The sequence below is a fragment of the Pelodiscus sinensis genome, chromosome 6 (assembly GCF_049634645.1).
Source record: "Pelodiscus sinensis isolate JC-2024 chromosome 6, ASM4963464v1, whole genome shotgun sequence".
NCBI lineage: Eukaryota > Metazoa > Chordata > Testudines > Trionychidae > Pelodiscus > Pelodiscus sinensis.
Genome location: NC_134716.1, coordinates 27,651,035 through 27,677,120, shown reverse-complemented (window position 1 = coordinate 27,677,120; position 26,086 = coordinate 27,651,035). Strand labels below are relative to the sequence as shown.

The following is a 26,086-nucleotide window of genomic DNA, read 5'->3' as shown; positions in this document are numbered from 1 at the left end:
ATTTTATCAATACTGATACCCAGGCTTTTGTGAGAAATGATCCAGGCTTCTCTTTCTGGTCTTAATAATGTTATGTTGCTCAGTTGCGGTCTGAATATTACCTCTACATAATATCCATTCAATCCTACCCATTTTAATCCTCTGAGAAACTTAGGTTTCTCCAAATACCAGTCTGTATTCTGGGGGTAGTGAACACATAATTAAATGAGGCAAACATAGTTGAGTCAACTAAGGACTCAGTCTGATCAACTTGTACCATTGCCTGACAAATGTAGTTACCAGTGGTCTACCGCCAATAATGTAATGCAGGGCTACTCAGCTTTGGAAGCCCCGGGGGCCACAATGATATTCACAGCACGTGCCGAGGGCCACAACTTAAGTGTGGTTGCATATACATGCAAATAGCTTCTTGCACACTGACGGGCATGAATACAAAGCACTTTCCACAATGCCCCGGCACTCCCGGCACCTCCTCCCTGGGGACTAGAAACGCCGACACCCTGTACCCGTCTGTTCCAGCCAGCCTGTCCACTTGTGTCTTTCAGAGCTCACCCGGCCTGGGAAATGCATCACTGTTGCGCAGTGTGTTCCCGGTGGAGGCCATATTCAAAGGAGTCCACCTATGGGCTGTGTGTCGATCCCTGCATAAATCCATACAGCACCGCGGGCCGTAAAAAAACGGGCCACGGGCCGCATGTGGTCTGTAGGCCATGTGTTGAGTAGCCCTGATGTAATGGGTCTTTTCAGTTCCTGTGCATCATTTTGTATTCATTGTGGATAACTCAGTGTGATTATGAAAGCCATCTAAGCATTGAGTAAGATACATAATGGTTTGCTGTTAATCTGATACTTTATCTACAAAGTATAAAATAAGTGGATATGAAGAGAATGTAAATCATCTTGTAGTTAAGGCTTTTGTAGAAAACTGTAGTTCCCAAATCTTTAATTGTTTTTCTTTTAAAAAAAAAATTAAATCTCATTTAAGAGAAAAGACTGAGTAACAAATGCCTTTATATTATGTGGTTTTTTTTTCACTTTAGCTGAAGAAATTTCTGTTGCTTTTCATCAGTCTGCCATTTCTGTTTTGTTAGGAGTTTAAACTGAAAGGGAGCCCTTCTTATTTGCTAAACCACAGTCTCTCTGTCTATAACGTTTGTTAGCTGGGGACTCATTATTTCCAGCAATAGGTTCAATTTTCCAAGACAATTGGCAGATATTTCTTTAGGGTCTTTAATGGCACCAATTTATTTGTTGACATCCCTCTATTTGCTGGAGGGTTCTCTTACTGCACATCGGTGAATCTATTTCTTTTTGTGGAATTATCAGTTAACAGAAAAATTATCCCTCCTTCTTCCAGCGATATCTGGTGATATTTTCACAAGATTTTGGCTGGACATTTTCTGCAATTGATTGTGCTTTGTTTCTGCTACTTTTTCTTCTGCTGCTGCTACTGATCAGTTACATTATGCTCTACTCCAGTTTTTCTCAACCTTTTTATTTTTTATAAACTACCCCTTTAAAAAAATAAGTACCCCCTTTACAAAAAATTAGAAGTACCCCCAGTACCTGCAATTTTCAGACACACACAGTTTTTTTCTACCATTGCAACACATTTGTTTAAACAACTTAATCGTAGTCAGGCGAGCAATGAAAGTTTTGGATGTAAAAAGTAGAAAAATAATAAAGCGCTGTAAAACTTAAACAAAAATTCAGTTTTCTCCAAATTTCAGTGATATTGACGTACCCCTCCCCCCAGACTTCTCTTGAGTACCCCAAGGGTACTCGTACCTCTGGTTGAGAAACACTGCTCTAGTCACCATGTTACTTCCACAATCTTGGCACCAGTAGCTGTGCCAGTGTTATGTTAGTGTAACATTAACAGTAGCAACCCCGTGCTATATTGAGATGTTAGTTATAAACAATTGGGATTTGGATAGATTTCATTCTTTTTATTATTACTTATTTAGAGTTCAACTTTTCTCTCGAATGTTCTAGAGCACATAGCTGAGAGAATTAACTTCCATGCCTTGAAATGTTTACATTATTACTACTATTTCTGTTTCAGATTCAGTAAAAGGTGCAAATTGGAAATTTTCTATTTCCATATGGTTTTTATGTGGGAGTGAAAATTGGCATGCATGATTCCTCTGTCTGTCTGCCTGTCTTTCCTTTGGCAAGGTACTAGTATGTTTCCCATCGAGTAACATATTAACACAACTTCTTCTCAACAGCCTCAGTGATTTGGGTATGAGTCAGTGTTCCTCTACTTGGAAATGAGCATTTTTCTCTTTCCTCTTGGATTAAGAATTTGGGGTAATTTTTATAAATTACTAGCAAATTTACCCAGTGTTCCTTGGGTCATTAAGGCGGAGCTTTAGTGTATGGGAGTGCAGGAGTCAGGACAGGGGCTTGGGCCCTGCATTTGGTCCATGGAGGAGAGCGAGACTCTGGAGCACATCTCTGCTGGCCCTGCAGCTAGTCTGGTGGGTTGAGGGTCTGAAGGTCAGCCCCAGCCTCCAGCTGGTCTCTCCCCCTCCTCCCCCCCTGCAGCCTCCTGGAGGGCAGCCTCTGGGAGAATGTCCAGAGGGGAGGGCGAGGCTCTGGGAACTGCTCCCGGTCTCCAGGGGAAGGGAGGCTCTGGGGGATGCCCCTTTCTGCCCCCATGGTCTGCAGGCCTGCAGCCTATCTGAGTAGGGTTGCCAGCTGTCCGATTTTGAACTGGACAGTCCAGTATTTGAGCTTTCTGTTTGGGAAACAAATTGAGAAAATATAAATGTCCGGTATTTTCTGAATAAGACGTAATGTAGATTGTGATGTAATGTTAAGTGTGTCCAGTGTTTTTGTTGAAACCATCTGGCAACCTTACCTCTGCGGCTGGGCCATGGTTCTCAGCCCTGGTTTCTCCTCAGGAGAGTGTGTGTCTCTGCCGGGATGGGAGGATGCTGGGCCTGATCCCAGCCTCTCCTTGTGGGGCGGGGTGTTGGCTGGGTAGCCCCCCCCCGGCCGGCACTATTTGGGACAGAAGGGCCCCTTACCTGCTCTGTTGGTCTGCAACATGCAGAGCCCTGCCTGTTGCTGGCTAGTGTCTTACTGGTGTGTCTGCAATCTTACTGGTTGTGCTCACTGTCCCCAGTAGTTACTGAGATTATTGTATCCATCCTTTCTGCCCCCTCCTTTTTCTTGTTCTGGAAAACAACCCCATTTCTGGCAGTTCCAATTTCCTTACACAACCAAACCCTAATCTTGCTTTAAGTTAGGGTAAGAGGAAGCTGCATACCAAATTTGGTGGCTCTAGCTCTTACCATTTAGGAGGCGTTCTGGAACAAATGGACTCATAGACAGACACACTAAAATATATAGATAGATAACAGAGAGGGGAGGAGGAGGAGAGAGAGAGAGAGAGAGAGAGAGAGAGAGAGAGAGAGAGAGAGAAAATAAAATACACAATCCTGCTACTGATGATACAGACAGTTCCTGAATAGATAATGATAGTGGCAGACATGCACACATACACAATCAGTGGGGCTGTTACAAAACAAATGATGTTAGATGATGAATTAGTTTCATATGGTTTTACTTTAGAATCCTGCAGGGGTGTGTGTGTGTTTGTATATGTATGCCTGTGAGTGAGAGAGAGAATTTCTTAAAAAGTTAAGAGGTTTATTTTTTTACTTTGTGTCAAAATTCTGAGTTCCATATTGTTAACAACAGAAAATCTTGTAGTAAATTATACTTCTCTTCCTAAAGGCATATTTTGTCTACTTAACTTTAATCAAATTATAGGTTGTTTCACATTCTACTAACATTACTCAGAGAATTTCAAGTAGCAAGGGACTAAGTTAATCAAAAACATACATCAGCTAACATTGTTTATGACATGACTTTCTTAAATAAGGTTTTCAGTATTGCTAGGGGTTTTGAGTGCTAAAAGCGCAATAAACAGAGCACACTTATGGAAAATATTATATTCACATCCATTTTTTATATTGTAAAACTGAGACATTGTCTTTTGTTCCAAAGCAAAGCACTATTATATTTAATTCTTACAGAATCTCCATAGGAATTTTCTGCATTAAATTGTGGCTGTAATCAGAATGTATATTAAAATTGCACGTTGTTGCTTAGCAGATCTACTCCTACTTTATGTTCCAAATTGCATGTGGTGTGATTTTACTGACTAAAAGAATTTTACCTCAACTTGGGGTTCCAAAGCATTGAAGGAGGAGTGAGCTGGATGATGATTTCACTTATACGAACCCCAGATTCCCTATACCCACTTTGCCTCAGTGACCCATTACCATTCATCATTGGCAAGGGTTGGACTTGCTACCTTCTGTTGCCCTGGTTCCCTCCCTGCAGTCCTAGTATGCTCAGGCCTTGTCTTAGGCCCTGCAGCCTGGGAGTGGGGTCAGGCCAGAGCTCCCCAGCTTTGCCTGCTCCTCCCCAGGATTACTCTGTCTCAGGAAGTCTCTGTAGCTTCCTTGGAAGCCAGGTGCCACCTGCTCCATAGCTGGAGCAAGAGTGTGCTCTCCTAATCCCCAGGAACTCTTCTTTATACAGCTGGGCCCTAATTGAGTGCTACATGCTCCATAGCCCCAACTCTTGGCCTGGCCCTCTCCAATGTAAGGTTTAACCCTTGTTAGGGCAAGTGCGGGGCAGACACCCAATCACAATTATATATGAGTGTATCAACTAGATTGTGGATGCATTAAAATGACAAATGTTGGTGAAAAACCTGAATACATTAGAGTTCAACTCATCCAGTTGTATAAATGTTCATGTAGTTAGTTATTGTATTTCTTTAGATTTAATATTTAAAATAGTACACCCATACAAACACTTTGAATGCCGTGACAATAATGAGATGTGCAGCAAGCACATAGCAGTGTTGATACTGATTTACTGACTAGATCAGAAAATAGCCTTAAATAATCAGAAGTTACAGTTTACCTCAGCCAACAGAAAATATAAAGCAGAAAAACTTAGATTTTGCACATGCAGTATAGGAAACTTGCAAAATGTAGCCTGACTTGCAGAGATTTCTTTTTTGAGTTTACCAAAAATGAATAGAGACTTTTCCTGTTACTGGATTCATTCATCCACTTATCTTCTTGTATACATTTGGTCCTGCCTATTACGTCTGGTATGTCTGTTGGTCTGATATATCTTCCAAGTATGTAACAGCTAAGAACATATTTATTGCTTGTGTTTTCTAGGTGTGGGCCAGATAATGAACTGCTTACTTACACTTTATGATAGTATACTACTCCACATGTAATCTCATTGAAATCATTCACCTCACTACTAAATTAAAGTAAGGGCCCCTCTACATACAAGATAGTTCATTCTCTATGTTGTGTTTATTCTCCGCTGATAGCAAACCTTTTAAAATAGGTATTTCTATTTCATCTCCCTGTTGAACAAGAGATTAATTTCTTCATTCTAAATTCTTACTTCAGAAGGCAGGAATTTTTCTGACTTATAAAGTAAGGCAATTATAAATTGATTTTAAGGAGCAACATCTTCATCTTTTTGACCCACGGAAATGCTATCCAAATGAGCCAGTGAGAACTGGCATCTTAGAAAGGAAAAGGGGGTTCCAAAAATTTGTTGCTGTGGGTTGAAAATAATTCTACAGCAAATTAGTTTTAGAATTTCCACTTTTCATTATCCAGTTTTATGTCCAATGAAAAAACCAAAGCGGTGTAGATGTATATATTAAACAATAGGATCCTGATGTATTATGCACATTTTTTAAGAGAAGTTGACTCTGTTGTGTAGTATGAGAATTTCAACTGAATTATTTAATACTAAATGGTTTTTACTACAGAATCTCATTTTGTTATTTCTCTCATGTATCTGAAAAATGAATCTCTGCATAAAGTTTACAGACTGAACCTTGCAGAAGAATATGACTAGAAATGCTGTACTTGGTTAAGAGCAGAGAATACAGTCTAAGTATTATGTTGAATTTTATGTAAAGAATTAGCAGCATAAATTTGAATGATGCATTACAGGAGCCAGTAAAGTACACTAGTCATACCTGTTTATTATCTAATTTAGATAAAGATAGACCATGAAGGTAAGAGACAAAGGAAAGGGGCAGAAAAAGGAGCACAGAATATTAAAATAATTGAGTCGGTATAGGCTGTCATTTTCCTTCTACCCTGGAGTGACAAATAGTACGTAGCTTTGCCGTCACAAGGAGAAGATTATGATTTTCGAGTCACAATTTCTTTTTTACATCCCCCTTGCTCCAAGTTGGGGAAGGCAGGCTTGCTACTCATGTACACTGGTATCAAATTGCTCACCTCTCTTCATTGATTCATCTGTTCTGGCTGGCACTTGAGGGGTCTTTTCTTCTCTCCTTGTCCACTCTTCTTTGCACTCTGCTCACTTACCTGTGTGGGGTTAGGAACAGAGTGGCCTTGTGGAGCCTACTCTTGTCTGGGACTAGTTATGTGGGCGGCCCATGCTCAAGAGTAAATGTAGGGTTGTGACCTCTTTCTGCCTCCACTGGTGAATAAGCCAAGTGATAATATTGTCCATATTGAACAAATGTCACAAGCTCTAATGGTTTAAAAACAGAGAATGAAGTCAGGCTGAAGAGATGAGAGTGGAGGGAGGGGGAGAAGTGAGGATGGAGCATGAGTCATCCAATTCATGGCACTCCGAAAGTTCTGGGACAGAGTGGGAGGAATAGATAAGTGCAGGGCATCACTGCCCCAGTATGCTAGAGGTGTGTGTGGGGAAGGGCTCAGAGGGGGGATGCATGGGCCATAGATGGAACTCCAATGGGCTGCAGGTTGTCCATCACTCTCATAGAGTTAAAGTCCCCTTCTTTCATCCTGTTTCCCACAGATTTTCTGTTCCCATTTTTATGGTTTTAAATATGTGTCCACACTCCTCTCCTCGGTGCTGACTAGCCTCACCCTTATAACACATTACCCTGTGGCTGATATTGTATATAACTGGACACAGCCAGTAGGATAAATTCATATATTTGTTCTGGTTATACATTAGTGTATTGGAGAGAATGCAACCTGACTTGCTCATATATTGATTTGTTGCATAAATATAACATGCTAGTTTTATTCTAATGCACACTTAAAACATTAAGAGAGTTTTAAAAACCCAACAGCAAAGAGGGGCATACTGGAAGTTTCTGTTTTTGCTTTGTTTAACTGGATCTGATGTCCTCTTCAAGATCCTTACCAAAGGAACACTTGCTTTGCTGAAGCTTGTACTGATGGATAACTGATATCAAAGGTTTCCGCAGCACGGCCTATAGGTTGCCAGAAGGTCAGTGAAAAAATATATCACTCTCTGGTTCTAGCAGCAACAAATGGTTATTGTTACTACAGTGCTCTAAATCCTCTCCTCATGAGTAACGGTACCTATTAAACACTTGTCCTGTAGATAATCTGTTAAATGAAAGGGTTTCAGTTATATTGCCTTAAGAAGTAGTAGTTTCTCAGAGTTCATTTTTCACTTCTCTAGGCTCTTACTGTAAGAAAAGTGAGCAACAGTAAGCGAAACATTCTGTTCTGCTGTGCAGTCTCTGCAGATTTAGTAATAAAATTCTGAGTTGCTGTTTCTGTATCACTGCTAACTGTCACTCTTGCATGATGAAAACTTTCATTCATTATAAACAATTGAGAAACATTTTAAAAAATTACACTCTGATCTACACTAGGACCTTATTTTGAAATAAGCCCCCCAGGCTCGAATTTATAAGCAGTATGTCCACACTACAATGCCCATTATTTTGAAATAATAGACTGCAGAATTCGAACTCTGTATCTCTGCTTTTCATCAGGAGTAATGCTAATTCTGAAATAGTTATTTCAAAATAATGGTAGAGTGGATGCTCTGGTGCCGCTATTTTGAACTAATTACTTCCCAGTGCTTCCTGGGGCTCTAAGTCCAAGGTAGTGCATCCACATTAATGGAGCCTGCATCGGACTAATTTTGAGGCTTCCCTGTTGTGTGGACACGCTAGTTCAGATTTGTTAAATTGGGAGTTCTTAAGTCGAATTTAGTAATTTTGAAATAGTTTCCTTGTGTAGACATGTCCTAATAGCTTAATTATTCCCATTTGGTGGTATCCTATTAGGTTGGGAATGTCTACAGTGCATGTAGAATGTGTAGACCTAATTGTTTTTTCATTCTGTTTGCCTGTTGTATGCATTTTTCATAATAGTTATCAGTCCTTTTTCCACAACAGAGAGAAACTCTTGACTAGAATTCTTACACATGGTTTCACATAGTTGTGCACAAGATGATTTGACATACACTTGGAAATTGCATTTTGATGTAGACATTGTGTTTCTCTTAAATGCTTATTTAAAGTATCCAGGTCAAAAATCTACTTGAAGAATAGAAGTGCAAAAACTTCTATTTTCAATTGATGTGTGAGAAAATTGACGACAGTAGTTTTTCATCCGTTCTAACAAGCAATTTTATTATAACATATTATCCTCATTGTGAAACACTGTTATGCAGCACTATCTATGTTATATAGCTACTGTATTGTGCTGGGGCCCCCAGGCACTTTCAGCTCATTAGGTTAACTTTCATAACACCTTTGTATCACATCCAGAGGATATTGTCACGAGTAGAGTCATAATTTTATATGGTAGCAAATATCATTAGCTACACTTTTTGGAACTAAGGGAAAAAGATAAAAATATTTTTAAAAATAGACTAAAACCACCTCATACTGGAACAGTTACCACAAAGTGAAGTATTCTTTACCTACAAGTCAAATCAAAATGTTATAAATCAAGTGTTTGCTTTCCAGTGGGTAAAGCTATAGCACCACTAGACCATACTGTACATACAGTAAACTTCCGATAATCCGGCACCTTTGGGACCCAGGGGGTGCCGGATTATCAGATATGCCGGACTATCGGAAGGGGGGGCTATGAGGGATCTGGGGTGAGGGGGATGCCAAGCCAGACCCCTCATAGCCCTCCCTTCCGATAGTCCGGCTCTGCCCCAGGAGTCCCTGATTCAGCCGCTGCTGAATCTGACCAGCAGTGGCTGTATTGGAGGCGCCTGGGGCAGAGCAGATGGAGTGCTGCTGGACTGGTCTGGTAGCGCCGACCCTTGGCGCGGCGAGACCAACCCGGCAGCACCCCAGCTTCTCTTGGGGACGCCTGGGGCAGAGCAGCTGGGGTGCTGCTGGGTTGGACTGCCCCGGCTTCCTGGAGTCAGCCGCTGGTCAGTTTCAGCAGCGGCTGAATCAGGACACCTGGGGTAGAGCAGCTGGGGGGCTGCTGGGTTGGTCCCACAGCGCCGAGGTGCGGTGCTATTGGACCAACCCAGCAGCACCCCCGAGGGGCAGCGCTAGGGGACCTATCCGGCAGCGCCCCAGCTGCTCTGCCTCCGGCTTCCCCGATTCAGCGGCTGGTCAGTTTTAGCAGCGGCTGAATGGGGGAAGCTGGGGGCAGAGCAGCTCCAATGGTCCGGCTGCCCGGAGCATTTCTGGGTTCCTGATGGTGCCGGACCATCAGGAGTGCCAGACCGTCAGATGCCGGACCATCGGAGTTTTACTGTGTGTGTATATATATATTAACTTTTAGAACACAATGATTCTATCCATTGAAGGATTATTAAATCATGATACTTTTCAGACAAATCATTAAACCAAGTTTCAGTAGTTGATCCTTAATTATATAAAATAGTGTCCAGAAACAATTCCTAACCTCAAGATGATTCTTACCAACCACCACAGGACATACCACACTAATACCAACCCTGGTACCTTCCCTTGCAACAAACCCCGTTGCCAGCTTTGTCCACATATTCATTCTGCTGATACCATTATTGGACCTAACCAAGTGAGTTATAAGATCAAGAACACATATTCTTGCGCATCCAGAAATATAATCTATGCTGTCATGTGCCGAAAGTGTCCGTCTGCTATGTACATTGGACAAACATCTCAGACACTTCGCCAAAGGATTAATGCCCACAAAACAGATATCAGACAAGATCACAAAGAGAAAACAGTTTCTTGCCACTTTAACCAGAAAGGACACTCTCTAAATGACTTAGCCACCTGCATTCTGCTACAAAGACCTTTTACATCTGCACTTGAAAGGGAATCCTCTGAACTGTCATTCATGTTAAAATTCGACACTTGCCAACAAGGACTTAACAAGAATTTGAACTATCTCACCCATTACCAAGACAGTTTCCCCAATTATCACCTGTAATACCATTAACTCACAAACATCCCACTCTCCCTACCTTTAATATCATCAATTCACAGACACTTACCTTCCTTCCTCCCCCTCCCCCCCCCGCATTCCCCTTCTGTTCTGCAATGTGATTTGTCCTTTTCATATTTGTTCATTTTTTTAATTGTATCCTTTGGTATATATGGTTGTGACTACTTCCACTATTTGATCTGAGGAAGTGGGTCTGGCCCACGAAAGCTCATCATCTAATAAACCATCTTGTTAGTCTTTAAAGTGCTACATTGTCCTGCATTTTGCTTCAATTCTCAGTTACAGGCAGGGTTGTCTGGGGGGTGGGAGTGGGGTTTGTGTGGGAGAGTTGCAGGTGAAAAAGTCTATGTTGTGGCTGCCGCAAAAGCTAATGGGCACGTAAAGAAGTACCCCTTTTTCAGGAATGTGCTTAAGTATCTACCTAACTTCCAGCCTTTTGAGTAACTGGGAGAAGGGGATGTGGCTATTTGATGCCAATAAATGTAACAATGCACAAATTCTTTGAGGTGCAGGGGGAAGCTGTTGCAGACTCCTCCTCTTATGTCTGCGTATGGAGAAATGTGCATGGGAAAGAGGAGGGTAGTTTGTCTTCATTTGGGCAGCCAGAGCGGGGAGTAGGGTTTGGTCTCCCATATGTCTTGAACCTGGTCTGAACCAAAGTATGGAATTCATACCACACGGTGGTGTGTATCTGGAATTGTTTGCCTGTCCCAGGGTCTGCAGTAATTAATCTCCATTGACTTAAGTTACTACGGAAGCTCCGAAACCTTCCACCTTGGAACTAGAATACAATCAGTCTTTTCACCACAATGGTGTGTATATATATGTTCATGAATATTCCCATATCATCTAGCATATCTCAATGTAGTAGTTTTTTGAAGTTCTACCGTTTCCAGGGTCTCATGTCTGTCACAACAAATTTGAGCCAAGTTTGGATACAAGGCCCCAGAAACCAGACTTGACGGTCAGGGAGACTAACTCACTGACTCCATTTGTTAGGGAAACTGACACAGCACTGAGTATTGCTGTGTGATGTCTCTGACAAGAGTAGGGAAATGGTAACATAAGAATTGCTGTGGTCAAGACCATAGGCAAAAGTGGAGAAAACAAAGCTGGTAAATTCTGAAAATATGTGATTCAGAGGTTGGGGAAGGTCTGGGATGGGGGTGCAGGAACCATGAGGCCACTCCCTCTAGGAAAAGAACCCCTTTTCATATGGTGGCTATAAAGGATGTGGACTTGACTAAGGGGCCTGAATGCGTAGCCCACAGAAAAAAGAATCTGCCCTGGGCCAGGGGCAGATCTCAGGAGAAAGCATACCAAAACTGTGGGTGTCCAGTGACTATCTTTAAGGATAAAATCAACAGTGAGAGAGGTGATTCTGAAATGAAAGCTAGGCTCCAGTCCCTGTTGGTAACTGCCAGTTCTTTAAGTCACTCAAAATAGGAGAAGGGCAGAATTTGAGAGCAGGTAGTGATAGTAATTAAGGAGCCTATTCAAATGCAGCTAAGCCTTTGCAACCATAGTTCTTGACCGGGTTTGGTTTGAATACACTGAATTTTCATATGTGTGTTGGGTATATAGAGGAATTTAATCACGATAATGCCAATCATGGCTTCATCAATGCTTTTGCTCAATTTCAGGACAGCAGATTCTGGAAGCTAACTCTGTTTGCCAGCCAATTCCTATAGGTGGTGGTTTGTAGGGCCATTATTCAGACCAGATGAAAACCCCATAGTCCCAGGGGCAATCATGGTTTACAAAGCTGCAGTTATTAGGTTTATATAATTTAGAGGTAAGATAGGTCGTCTCTGTTGTTTGTGTGATTGCTGAGCTGTGGGAGTTATGGAGTGTCTTTGATGCACTATGGACTAGCTTCATCTGCAATACCAGCTTTCCTCATTGGCTTGGTTTGCTGCATGGTTGCAAGATTTACTGGCTCATGTAGAGGGCACTTACAAAGGAAGCTCTTGGAGGGATGGTCATGAAGTGAGAGATGCAAAGAAGATAACAGGTATACCATCCCGCCTGTGAAATGTGCTGGTTTATTGAACGCTTTACCTAGGGAGTGGAGTTCTGGGATGTAAGCATTTCTATTTAAAGTTACATTTGTCAAGTCCTTGTTGGTGCTTTCTTTCAAACTTAGTGAAATAGTGTTATAGGTGGCAGAGGCCAGCCCCTTTAGCAGATGTTTAGTTTTAATAAGGTGCAATAGCCTTGAAATTGGCAGATGTTTAGTTTTAATAAGGTGCAATAGCCTTGAAATTATGGTATGTAGAAACTGGTTGGACTAGAAAATAGGCCATGGTAGAGCTAAAGAAATGCTCAGCTGAATGGGTATGTCCGGTAAAAGCTGCAAACAGTTTTGTTGCATTGGTACTTTGGATGCCCACCTTGTTGTACAAGAGAATGGTAGCTACTTGACCAGCTATCAGTTTGTAATGAGGAATGCATTAGACTCCAGGGTTCTCAATCTGGCAGATTTTTCATGCATCAACACCAGCAGCACTGGAGGATTTGTTTTTTTGTTTATTTTTAATTCTCAAGGAAGTCATTTGTACAAGAAATATGCTCAGCTGATGGGTTACTGGGGCAGGCAAAAGAGTCAGAACTAACCCTACCTGTGATTGCAGGGGACATCAGGAAAGGGTCACTGTCAGCATCTGCAGCTCTTGTCGAGCATTGGGCCTACAAGCAGGGAGCAAGGTCAGTGGGGATATCACAGTTGAGCTTCAAGGTTGAGGCTTTTTACTTTTAGTGGTCTGGCAGAGGTGACGAGTTGTGGAATCAGCTCACTGAAAGGCAAACTACAGTCCCCTTGTGCACTTCTTAGATACAGAGGCTGACATTGCCTGTGGGACCTTAGGGATTGCATTTGGCAGGAAATAGATACCTGGCACTTTGGACAGTGTGTGCATGCGCATGCACACAATTAAGTTAATTATTGGTTCTATAAATGGATAGTGTCCATGTATATTAAAAACTAAGAAGGACTAGCTGTCACATGGAAATGAGATCCTGGATTTTACTGGTGGATTTTGTGCCTGTAAAAAGGGGAGACCTGAAGTCTTTTGAAACTGAGATTCCCCTTGGTAACTTCTACCCTCTTTGTGGTGGGTAGGGTGAGAGAATTCAGGAATTAGTCTAGTCCTGGGAGCAGCCTTGAGCTAATGGTTATATGATGGGAGTTCTTTATCTCCCCCCCCCCAATTAAATCCCAGGTATGTGAGAGGAGGTGTGTAGTGCCTGCTATGTTGTTAAAATAATAAAGATGTGGCCTGCCACTTAAATCCGTTGCTGTATCTGTATTTCAGTTGTGCATGTCCAGATCAATGGGCCTATTTGTATTTTTAAAATAATGCACATGTTTAAGAGATTTGCTGACATTGGATCTAAGACAGAACTAAAAGTAAGCAAGTACACTCTGGTGCACAGCTCTGGCAAGATCTGGCTGAGCTGTGGCAAAAGCCAGCAGGGAGCTATTAAAAGAGCTGGCAGGGACCCAGGTTGTAATAGGACGGCACCTGTAAGAAATTGTAAGTTTATTTTCATTGCTGGTCCAAGGCCTTGATTAAGGAAGTAATGTAAGCACATGTTTAACTCTAAGCACATGGGTAATCCTACTGTCTTCAATAGAACTACACATATGCTTAAAGTTTGGCATATGCTTCATAAACTTTCTGAATCAGAGCCTAAAATGGGAGGAATCTTTGTCTTAGGCAAAACCAGTCAAAATATTTAGTATTTGCCAGTATTCATCTTAAGTTATTCAGAGACAACATCCATTGCAAAAAATAAAAAAGTTGTTTTGACCCATGATTTCTCAAGCAGGCAGTTTTCTCCATTACAAATACATTTCACACTCTTTTATACCAATTTAATAAAATGGATAAAACAGTTTTATTTCAACTCACTGCTATCAAACACCTTGCAGACAGAAATAAATGTTTCCTTCAAGCTGTTTTCTTTATACTAGTAGAACTAATAATAAAACCAATAATAATAATTCCAAAGGATCATGAAGGCAGTCTATTCCCATAACCATTTTGATTGACATGATGATCTTTACTTGTTATCCCATATAAGAAGTCAGTTATAGTATATCTCAGTGGTTTTCAATCTGCAGTCCACGGACCACCAGTGGTCCATATCTGCCTTCCAGATGGTCTGTGCCTACAGCTTAGCCTTCCTCCATCCTCCTTCTCTCTCCTTGCAGCAGGAAGCCCATGCTGGTGCTCCAGCCTTATCCCCCCATCCCTGCGAGATAGGAGCACCAATGCTGGCTTTTTGGGTGGGGGAAACCCCAAGCCTCCCTGCTGGATTAGTCTTGTGAGAGAGAAGCGGAACTCTGCATGCTGCCCCCAGCAGCACATCGACACACTGCCTGAAGGCTTTCTCTGCTGCTCCCATTGGCCAGAGTTGTAGCCAAAGGGAGCAGCAAGAAGGCAGTGCCTCAGAGCAGTGTGGAGCGTGAAAGCAAATAAGTGCCTCTCTTCTGCCTACTCGTGCTCAGACCCCACATGCTCATCCCCCTCATGTACCCCTCTACCAAGACCCTGCACCCTCATCCTGCTCCTGCACTCTTCCCCTAGTTAGACACCCTACCCCCACCGTGTGCTTGTATCCTCCCTTCTTCCTGCACTCTCCTCCATGGTCAGACCCCTTTCTCCGCAGCCTGCTCCTGCACTCTCCTTTGTGGTCAGATACTCTTCCACCCCAGCTGCTCCTGCACTCTCTCCTCTGGTCAGACACCCTTCCCCTCACCCTGCTTCTGCATTCCCCCCGACCAGTCACTCTACCAAGTCTGCTTCTGCACCCTCCCTCTTGGCCACACACTGTACCTTTCCTTGCTCTTGCTCCCACCCCCTTTCTTGACCCCCTGCTCCCAGCCTGCTTCTGCACCCTACCTCCTTCCTGCACTCCACCTCCACTGGAGCACCAGAGGAGTGAGGTGTCTCAGTTGGGGGGCTCATCAATGAAGGTTGGGGATTTTGGGAGGGGTTTTTTTTTTTGCTTCTGACTTGTGTGGTCCCCAACTGATTTTTCTGTCGGCGACTCCTATCCAAAAAAGATTTCCCACTCCTGCCATAAACAAACTGTCTTCCCTACTGCAGCACTGGCAAAATGTCTTGAGTGTAATTGTGTAATTCACTGGGAGTTTCCATTAGCAACTAGTGGGTCATGGAAAGGTTTGCATTGAGCCAGGTGCCCACGAGCCAAAAAGTTTGAGAAGCACTGGTATATATGAATAGGGGACTTCTGCTTCAACATTTACCATCTCTATCATGAATTATTATTTTAATTGTAATGGCTGTAAATCATCATCGATATAATAGCTTCCGCAGAGCGGGGTAGGTTGCATAGACAGCATCAAATAAAATTCTCTCATTGTTCTGTCAATATGTTTAAATCCTGATCAGGAATCCCCATGTTTATTCAGTTTATGGTTCTCTGCTGAAGTACCCAGTAAAGGTACCAGTTTTCAGGAAGGGGACAGAAAGCATGGCAGTTTTTTTTTAGTATGAAGACTTGTCTGCAAGAGCATGGGTCGAGCACAACTTCTTTCACATAGACAACGGATATCCCATTCGATGGTAACATTAGAGGATTTTCTATTTTTTGTCAGTTTATAAAAAATATTTTAAATGCTTTTTATTCCACATGAAAATATTTTTTTACTTTTAAAACTGTGAAGCGATTTTTTCTGAGTTTCTTGGGAATGATGAACATGACATCCTTAGTATTTTGGTGGGGATTTGCATGTTCTGCAGTCTATGTCCCAGTGGAACTCGTCAATGGAATGACATTCAAATTAGTTTCACAGAGGAAAACTCTGACTCACTCTTCTGTCTTGGAAGCAGGAAGCCATGTAATAGTCAACTATATGTAAGTCAGGTGGGAAATGAGGGAAAGAATCCTTTTAAATCCCCACACTTCCAGATTATTTATCAAAGCAACATATTTCTTTGCACATTTTGGGGAAAATAAATATAAATATCTATTTTCACCGTCTAGCACGATGCATTCAGATGTTTTTAGCCTCTGGTGCCTAGAAGCTTAAGTCTTCAGGATTTCCTAGCAAATTATGAAGGCTCTAATTAGTATGTTGATAATGCTGCAAATATTATTAAAATTCTTCTGTAGTCTCATTTTATATGGTGATAAGCATTTTACACAAATGTAATCTACTTCAGTAGTAGTATAAATACGCTGCATCAAATATTCAAAGATCACTAGAAGAGGGAGGTTTTAGTATCTCATTTAGACATAATGTATTAAGAAACTTTTCTTTTAGAACATTCTTATCCTGTCATTGGATATTTTTTTTTGATTGTTTTTTTTTCTTTCCATAAATCAATGCTGATTTAAATATTGTCCCTTTTCCACATTGCTTGATGCCCAACAGCAAAGAGAGTTTTAAAACTGTTTCTTAATCACCCATTTTTTATTTTTGCGCAGTAGTGTAGTTTGCATTCAAAAGGATTTTGTGGGTATACAAGGGGAAAATTCAGTGACACATGTCCTTATGTAATTAATTTAGCTCTTAGTGATGAAGGGTATCCAGTGGACAGTCATTGCACCTATCTGATATCAAGAAGCACTAACAGTGCTTTTCTATAACTGCTCAGTGTTATTGATCAGTGACTCTCTGAATGAGGTAAACTGGTCACAGAAGAATAAGAGCTTGGTACAAACATAATACTGTACAACACTCAACCTTGAAAAAGAAAAATCACATCAAATAATTTTATTTCTGGGCATCAGCCTTCATGAAGAAGTGTCACACTAGCGCTTCTGATGTGATCATGACCTCAGGGTCTCTTCCTTTAATACTCTGAATGATTTTCTCCCCTATATATTAGCACTCTTAAATGGGGAGAATTATGACTAGGATCATGGGGCAAGTAGGTGGGTGTTGTACAGCACAGAACCTTCTATACAGAATCAGGAAATTCGGTTAAACTCCAAACTTAAAAAATAGCTGTTAAGGAAATTTAAATATGTAGGGATTGTTCCTTGTGGAGACGTTTGAGAAAATAATTTAAACCCAAGATCTACCAATTAAAAATGTTTAAAAGAAGTTTCCCTAAAATAATATATTTAATATAACCTGTCCTTCCCTGTTCTCAAATTACTGTAAAACTGATAATCATGCCTCTCCTGCAAAAGTAGCACACAAGCAGCTGCAATGTCTCCGTGTATATGAGAAATAAGAGACTGTGTTGACTAATAAATTGTGTATTGTACTGGGATGCAAGAGATTTGGATTCTAATTTGGATTCTGGCCTTCTCTATTACCTTAGTCACTTTATTGCTCCATGTCATGATTTTCCTATCTCTTTTGTAAAGTGTTTTGATATATGCTAATTAAAAGCACCATGTAATATTAGTAATAATATGTATTAATATTATGTGTGGAATAATGCTGTAGTACTAGCAATAAGAACTAGTATTATGTAAATGTGGGGCATGACATGACTTCTCTCCTACTTTTTTTTGAGAGGAGCACTAAATTCTTGGTATGTGAACTGCCATGATTCTAATCACAGACTTTGTTCTGATTGAAATACATGTTAAAAATTCCAGCGGAAAATGTAGCGCAGCATAATGTAAATTCAGAAATCTTTCCTGGAGTTGTTTATTTGACACACAAACTAGTATGACATTTATCATGCTAGCAGCCTTCAAAAGATCCAAGGAATTGCATTAGAAGATAACATCCCTGAGTCATAACAACTTCAAGTGTTGAAATATATTACAATTTTCACAGTCTAAATCTGGTCACAAATATGATTTTTCCTTTAGGTTAGGCTTTGGTTGACATACCACAAACAAAAAGTCTTGGCAAAAACATTTTCTTCATGGGAGGTGAATTTCTAGAAAACTAGTTTTTAAGGTGCTTTTTTATGTTTTCAGCAATTTACCACTAAGGTTTAAATGTCTGATTTCAATGGCGTTCTGGCTGCTGCCTGAAGAAGTTTCCTGTTCTGCCTTTTTATGTTATGCTGGATGTGTGCTTTTAAAGTACTGAAAGGAAAGATGGACATTTTATGACATTTCTAATCCCTTTTTCCATTACGGAGCTTATTATTTTCAAGGAAAAGAAAGATGAGATGGAAGTGGCAGGTGGATGGGGGAGAAAAAAGGGTATATACCTGCAGTACACAAATGCTGTGTGCCTATTTAGCAGACAGTTACAAACTAATTTAATCCCCTCGGTGGTTAGACATTCTGTTCAGTTAAAAAGGCATGATAAAACTAATCATAGAGGACTGGAAGATCAGGAAATGTATTGTTACTTTGTTTGCTTTCTTCAATTCACCTGAAAGTCTACACTGTCTATGTGGCTTAGTTTCACTTGCCAATTGAGACATTTTATTATCTATAACATTAAGGCATTTCATGGTTTTTCAATTTTGGAGAATCAATTTTTTAGCTAATAAACTTGTTCTTAGAATGAATGGTTTATATGCTGCAGGTTTGTTGATTCACATATTATAGTTTCATAATATAAAGATTTTTTTTGAACTTCAGGTACAGTAAATTTTCTTTGAAGATAATATTTAGTATCTGTTATATTAAGGAAGAGAATCTTCTTACTTGGAAATTCACTACTATTTATTTATTTTAATGTGTTTAAAGTATGCCAGTTCAGTTCTCTGTTGGCACATAGAGACTTTATTAAAAAAAGCAATACATTAAAAATTTTGGAACAATGATCAAACTGAAATTGTTGGGTTTGATGCAAGAATTATGGGGTAAAATACCATGTTATTCAGGAAGTCAGACTAAATGACTATAACACTTCTCTCTGGCCTTAAAATTGAAGGGTATGTCCTCACAGTAGAAGCTGTACATGGGCTAGTCTACCTGTACTAATTTGAATTCAGCTAGCACCGTTAACAGTAGTAGTGAAGACAACGCAGCATGAGCTTTAGTGTGGGCTAACTGAGCTGAGAACATAGGATATGTCTAGACTACATCCCTTTTTTGGTAACGGGATGTAAATTAGGCATGTCGATATTTCAAACAAAGCCGGGATTGAAATAGCCCGTGCTTCATTTGCATAATGGTGGCTGCCTCTTTTTTCCAAAACGGGGCTTTTTAAAAAAAAACCTGGCAGTTTCAACAGGAATCTTTCAAAAATAAAACCCTTTTTTGAAAGATCCTGTACTCCTTTTTTAGGAGTACAGGATCTTTCGAAAAAGGGTTTTATTTTTGAAAGATTCCCGTCTAAACTGCCTTTCATTGTTTTTTGGAAAAAAAAAAGCCCCATTTCGGGGGGAAAAAAACAACAGCCGCCATTATGCAAATGATGCACAGAATATTTAAATCCCAGCTTCATTTGCAATATCGACAGAGCCATAGTGTCTATGCCGAGCTTGTACAACCTGGGATGAAGGCCATGCTGTGCTAGCTACACTCTTATTGTTGCCGATGCTACTAGCTTTGGTTGGCTAGTTTGTGTGCAACTTCTACTATGTAGACATACTCTGAGAATTTAAAAACTGCTCTCCATTCTTCTCAGAACAAGCATTTTGAGACTTCTCTCTCAGTTCTTTCCAATCTTGAAAAAGCTTGGGAGAACAGGTGTATCTTGCAGCAAGAAAAAAATGATAGTCTTTTTCTGCCTTTCCTAAGGATCTGTTGAAAAGGAGTGGTGATAGAACAGCATCCTGTAATACCCCCACTAGGGCAGATGAGCAATTGCTAAAACTACTCTTTGAGTCTCCTCAAAGAGAGAAAACAGTGAAACTATTCAATGGTAATCCATACCATATTTATTGATTTCAATAGTACCTCATGCTTATTAATAGCAAAGGCATAAAAGAAAGAGTATAGATGCTTGCTTTTTTTTAATTAGTAGGAGTTGATCAACTGATGACATTTCCATACTTGGATATGCTAAATGGACTATCCTCTCAGAAACATTAAGAATCCAAGTATAAGTATAGTTGTTCACATAATATTTTCTGTTTGGCCATTTTTCCCAAAAAAAGAAAAAAAATGTACGAAGTTATAGGGGTTTCATATTAAAGGTCTTTGTTTGGACTTTTTCGACTCCAAAATTTAGCAAATCATGTAGTCTGTCACATTCAGTATATATTTCTGATTTGTCCCCCCAGTGCACCTGCAGGAAAGACATGGTAACAATATCAATGGATATCTTTGTAAGGAAGTTTCAACCAGACAGATATCAACTATGGAAACAAGGAAAGGATTTATATACCATTGATCACACAAAACCTACGCCTGAAACAACACCTGAGGTAAAGGCCTGGTTGCAGAGAAGAAGGAAAACAAAAAAACCTCCTAAATGGTAATTAGAATTGTTTACTTTTCATTTAATTAAAGTTAAACATGCTGTATATTTCAATTTTTTCAATGCCCTTTCTCTGACATTTCATTAGAGTTGTTCATTTATTCTAGTCACAGCTAATTTATCTCTTCTTAGAATTTCACTATGAGTTCGAGGCCAAAGAAAGTCATAATTCATAATGATTGTACTAAATGAAAAATGCATTCATTTTACAATGCGTATGGAAAATGCAGAGCTGAACTTAGTACGTATGAGGAAGTGGCCATTGCTTCTCATGCAATATGTAAAGTTTTTCCTTTGGTGAAAGTGTGTTCACTATTACTTTCAATGTGTTGGTGTCTGCCACTTTGAGTAATAATGTCTCCAGCCGGGAGATCAGGAATAGGGAGTAGACTAAATGCTATTCAATAGTTAGGAAAAAAAAAAAAAAGGGTATAAAACAGGTGCAGAATTGTAGCAGCTGTGCACATCCTCTAGCAGCAGACTATAATATTCACTAGCCTGCAAAGTAGGAACTCTAAAGAGAGATACTCTCACAATGCCACTGCCAATACCTGCTTGTCTTCTATGGATCAACAAAGGATTGAGATTTGGCATATTGAAAGCCTTACCCCCGTTATCAAGAATAGTGATTGAAATGTAGCCGTGTTAGTCTGGTGTAGCTGAAACAAAATACAGGACTATGTAGCACTTTAAAGACTAACAAGATGGTTTATTAGATGATGAGCTTTCAACACGGCTACATTTCTATCACTATTCTACATGCAAGGCACTACAGGGTCTGGCCCACGAAAGCTCATCATCTAATAAACCATCTTGTTAGTCTTTAAAGTGCTACATAGTCCTGTATTTTGTCCCAGTTATCAAGGTATACTTTATTGACATAACTAAAAAAATAACTTTTGGGGTTATCATTGACTCTATAAAAGTTTTGACTTTTAAAAATACTTTTACAGTGTCCTCACATAGTGTGTGTATTTTTGGGAAAAGTTTCTTTTACATGCTGCATTTCTCTTTTGTTTGCATTTCTCTATTTCAGTTGGTTTTCCGATTCATTATTGCTTTGGGTTCTAACTGCAAAAAATTTATAACATGAGCTATGCTTGTGCCTTGTCACAGCAGGTCTCAATTGGATCAAGTTACGGATAATACTTAGTCCTTTAATTGGACTTTCAATCTTCAAATCATTTTGCAAATCTTAAATAATTAAAGATGATGTCCCATGGTGACTAGAGATTGGCAAATGAACACTCAGCTGTGAATTTCCTTCTTTTTAAATGAATTTACTTCTCTTTAAAAAAGATAGGATGATAGCACTGGAGACAAACATACTCTGCTTATACACTGGACAAATAAAACACCAAATAAGTATCACCTTACTCAGGCCAGGGTCCAAACAGTCACCTGTCTTTTACTTTCCAAGCAAATTCTCTTCTGGACATTGTAGTGGCTGCTGATGTTTGGGCACGGTCCAAGCTTAGAGTGATGAATCCCAGTCTCTGCTGCCTTGACTGGTGTCCATGTCCACAATCACCATGCAAGTCAAGCTTCTTTGCTGGGTCTGAGCTACTCCTTCAGCCTGGCTATAAGCTGCTCCCTGAGCCATTTCTTTAGCCCTAGATTCTGGAGTGGTGTTTCTCTCCTTCAGTGACAGGTGGGATGGCAGAAGGAAGCCTGTTATGGGATTTCCTCCAGTCACAGTGCTAAGGCTGCCTCTCCTCTCTCTGCTTGCCCCTTAATGAATTTTGGAGGGGAGTTATTCTCCGTATGAGTTTCCCCATATTGCTCCACAAATGTGCCTCAGCTCTGAAGCAAGGGTTCACCTCTAGGGGTGAGATGTTCATTTTCCATGTTGGCTTAATCCTTAATCTATTTCCCTCTTAATTTCTGTGAGGAAACTTGCTCCTGACCTTCCCTGGTCCCTATCCAAAGGGCTACACACATGAAATATGCCCTTGAAAAGGGATACACACACAAAAAGTCTGCTTGGTGTGTGAGCATGAAGACTTAGAACATTTTCAAACCTATAATATAGTTTGCTTTGAATATAGTTTGGTTTGTGGGAATTCAAGAGTATATGAATTTGTTAATTTATTTAATCTGTTTTTCAGCCCTAACGTCTTCTATAAAAGTACTTTTAAAAATCAACTAACACCCATTCAAAAATCCAGCATTTCAAAGTTGTTTGAGATTTTCCCCTTAACCGAAATAAAATGGGGCCCCAATAAGATAATTATGACATATTTTAGTATGTCCTTATTCATCAAAGTCCCAAAGCACATGTTTAATCTCTTTACTGACTAGAGTTCTTAATTTGGAAAATTTGCTTTAATTATTATTCCTAAAGTTTTCAAAGCTGCATAGCTCCTGTGGAACTTCAAAGGAACTCACTTAGGTCAAAATAAACAAAAAATGTGTAGCTCTATAAAATTGTATCCCTATTGATCCAAAGTTATTTGCAAATTCAGCACTATCAATTTAGGGTTTAATAAGGACCTCAACTGGTTAATGCATTACAAAGCAATTTCTCTTCTCTGGATATTTACATATCCACACCAAATGCTATGAATGATCCACTTCCATGCAGACCTGATTAGCTTAATTAACACAAGAAACTTCTTCCTTATATATACCCCTGCTTCTGTATCTTCCACTCCAATTCATCTGATGTAGTGGGTTTTACCCAGGAAAGCTTATGCCCTAATAAATTTGTTAGTCTCTAAGGCTATGTCTAACCAACCGTGTTATTTCAAAATAACTGACGTTATTCTGAAATAAAATAGTCTGCATCTATTTTGACATGTCAAAAAAAGTGCTTGTAATGTAATGTCGAGCTGGAGGAATTCTTACTTCAACTCCTGTAACCCTCATTTTATGAAGAGTAAGGGAAGTTGGAGGAAGAGTGATCTTTCTCAGACTTCCTGCTGTGTAGATAGTGCCAAAAGCTGAAATACGCTATTTCGATTTAAGCTACACCGTTGACGTAGCTTGAATTGTGTAGCTTATTTTAGCTTTAGCTCTGCTGTGTAGACATGCTCTAAGGTGCCACAGGATTCCTTGTTGTTGATCCAAATCATGAAAGCAACAAGACTTCCAGTGCTGTCACTTGTCTTGATGAGGTCATAGGAAGACCAGCAGGCTGGGGATCCCTAATGCACTGTTCGAACATTGTGTATAGAGCTTGCACAGTCCTTATCCTGCCCTGTGCTGGTAGTCCATCATGTCCACCAAGGCTAAATTCATACAATGTAATAATGAACAAAAACAGTGGGAGGAGGGGAACCCCTACATAAAAAATAAACCGAGTTTCCCTTCTCCCTTGCTAATAATGTTTCTGCATAGTTATTCTAGAGAATTATTGATCCGATCCTGGTTCTCCTTTCCTCTGCCCCTTCACCTAAGTATGTGAGGATTTCTTTTAGGATATGTCTACAATCAGATGTATGATTAAAGTTTGAGTAGACATGTCTGCATTAGCTTTAATCCAGCTGGCATGACTAAAACCAAAAATAGCCACTATAGGAATGTGTCTGCCTGGATGGAGGTAATACTTATGCATTTAAGGACAAAATGTTCTGTATTGTCTTAAGAACTATTGGTTCCAGGAATTAATATCAGTGCCAACAAATCAGCATTTCCAGCATTGCAACACAATTTCTAGAAGAAGGAAATTTCCTTTTAGAGAAGGAAATTCAGGGAATATTAGTAAAGGTAAAATATGACTCCTTGAAAGATTGATGAAAAAGTTTATCAAAATATTCCTATGTGTCAGCCGACGGTCAGGGCAGTGTGTGTGTGTATGTTTCCGAGAAAAGGTTTAACGTCCGTGCCTTTACTGCTAGGACCGGGGTCCCATCGCAGAGGGTGGCCAGCAGGCCAACAGACGCCCCGTTATATAGGAAGAGCTTATTACATCTTAGATTTCAGCTGCTAGAATTTCATAATTCCTTCGCAGCGGGCAGCCTTGAGGAAAGACTGAAAGATGCCCCAGTGGGTCCTGTCACCTGGGAGTGACACAGATCCAAACGCCCAAGCTTTCCCTATATCTGTCCCTTTATGACCGGCTGAAGTTCTTTTAAATTGTGCTTGGTTCTGTTACAGCAACTGAAGGAGTCAGGTTAAAGCTTAAACAGTTACAGGTTTATTGAGGAAGCTTATAAATCATATGGTTACAATGGCTATTGCTCTATTTCTTAACTATTAGCAAAATATAGGTCTTAAAAATGGTTACAAAGAAGATAAAGATAGAAAAATAGAAATAATGGTACCAAGTAACAGCTTACTCTTTCTATGTGTACACTTAAGACAGAGGACCACATCCAGGTACCATTTTTACCCCCTTCTGTGCCTCTCGACTCCAGCATGTCAGGCCAGGGCCGGTCCCTCAATTCCTAGGAAAGACGAAAATACGAGGTGGGCGTCCCCATAGAACCTCGGGAGGTCAAACACCTAACCCGACCAGCAGGTAGAGGGTAGAATGACACTCAAAGTGAGTGTGTGCTGGGCCCATCTTTTATAATCATGGGGTCACGTATTTCTCTTTCTTATCTTAATTGCCAATTGATGCTGGTCTGTCTGCTGTGAGACCAGTTCTTACAAGGGAGTTGTGAACTTAATTTACACTTGTAAGAGAGATTTGAGGTGATTAAATTTTGAAGTACAGGACATTGTTTTCTCAGTGGGAAATTCCTCTTCCTGGGACTGTGTGTGTTCGAATCAACATAGATGCCAGCCGCAGCCTCGAGGCCAGCTTATTGACTTAGCTGCTTCTCTATCCACATATCTGTGTTTCAGCTTCTCAGGATCAGATGAGCCAGCATAGACTATGCTGATATTATTGCTCCTTCTCTGCCCTGTGCTTCAGAGAGGCAAATAAGATGGATGATATGGAGGCAGGCTGTCTGGCCACACTATGTCAGTGGCTACATAAGCAGTCAAAAATATATAACACTTCGATATAAACTGGGATGTCTGCTACACTGGACACTTCTCATGAAAGTGCCATCGGGTTGGAAATTGGCACCTGACTTGTGGTGAAGAAGCATGTACAGTACTGCCCTGCTATACTAAAGATTTAATTTTGGGATTTGGGACTCTCGCTATATTTTGGGCATATAGATTACAATCCATTCAGTCTTTGAGACTTGCTCCATGTTTGCCATGTTTGCTCTTGTCTGGTGGGGGTATTGATTAATTGTGCTGTTAAGCAAAATAGAATAATATTTATTTTACATATTTTGGATGTTTTCTACATTTTCAAATACATTGATTTCAGTTACAGCACAGAATAAAAAGTGTACAATGCTAACTTTATATTTATTTTTATAACATATTTGCATTATAAAAACAAAACAAATAATTCACCTTATACAAGTGTATATACTGTAGTTCAAACTTTTTATCCTGAAAGTTGAATTTACAAATATATAATTATGTACAAAAATAACTGCATTCAAAAATAAAACCATTTAAGACTTTAGCGCTTACAAGACCACTCAGTCCTACTTCTTGTTCAGCCAATCACTCA

At 40.1% G+C, this 26,086-nt stretch overlaps 1 protein-coding gene across 6 annotated transcripts in view; it reads left to right on the top strand.

The window, feature by feature from the left end:
- KDM4C (lysine demethylase 4C) overlaps nt 1–26,086 on the top strand; it is a 392,253-nt gene that overhangs the window by 194,562 nt on the left and 171,605 nt on the right. For all 6 annotated transcript variants that reach the window (XM_075931603.1, XM_075931602.1, XM_075931604.1 and 3 more), the window contains exon 9: nt 20,366–20,559. In XM_075931603.1, the coding sequence (XP_075787718.1) occupies nt 20,366–20,559 (194 nt within the window). The remainder of the gene's footprint in view (nt 1–20,365; nt 20,560–26,086) is intronic.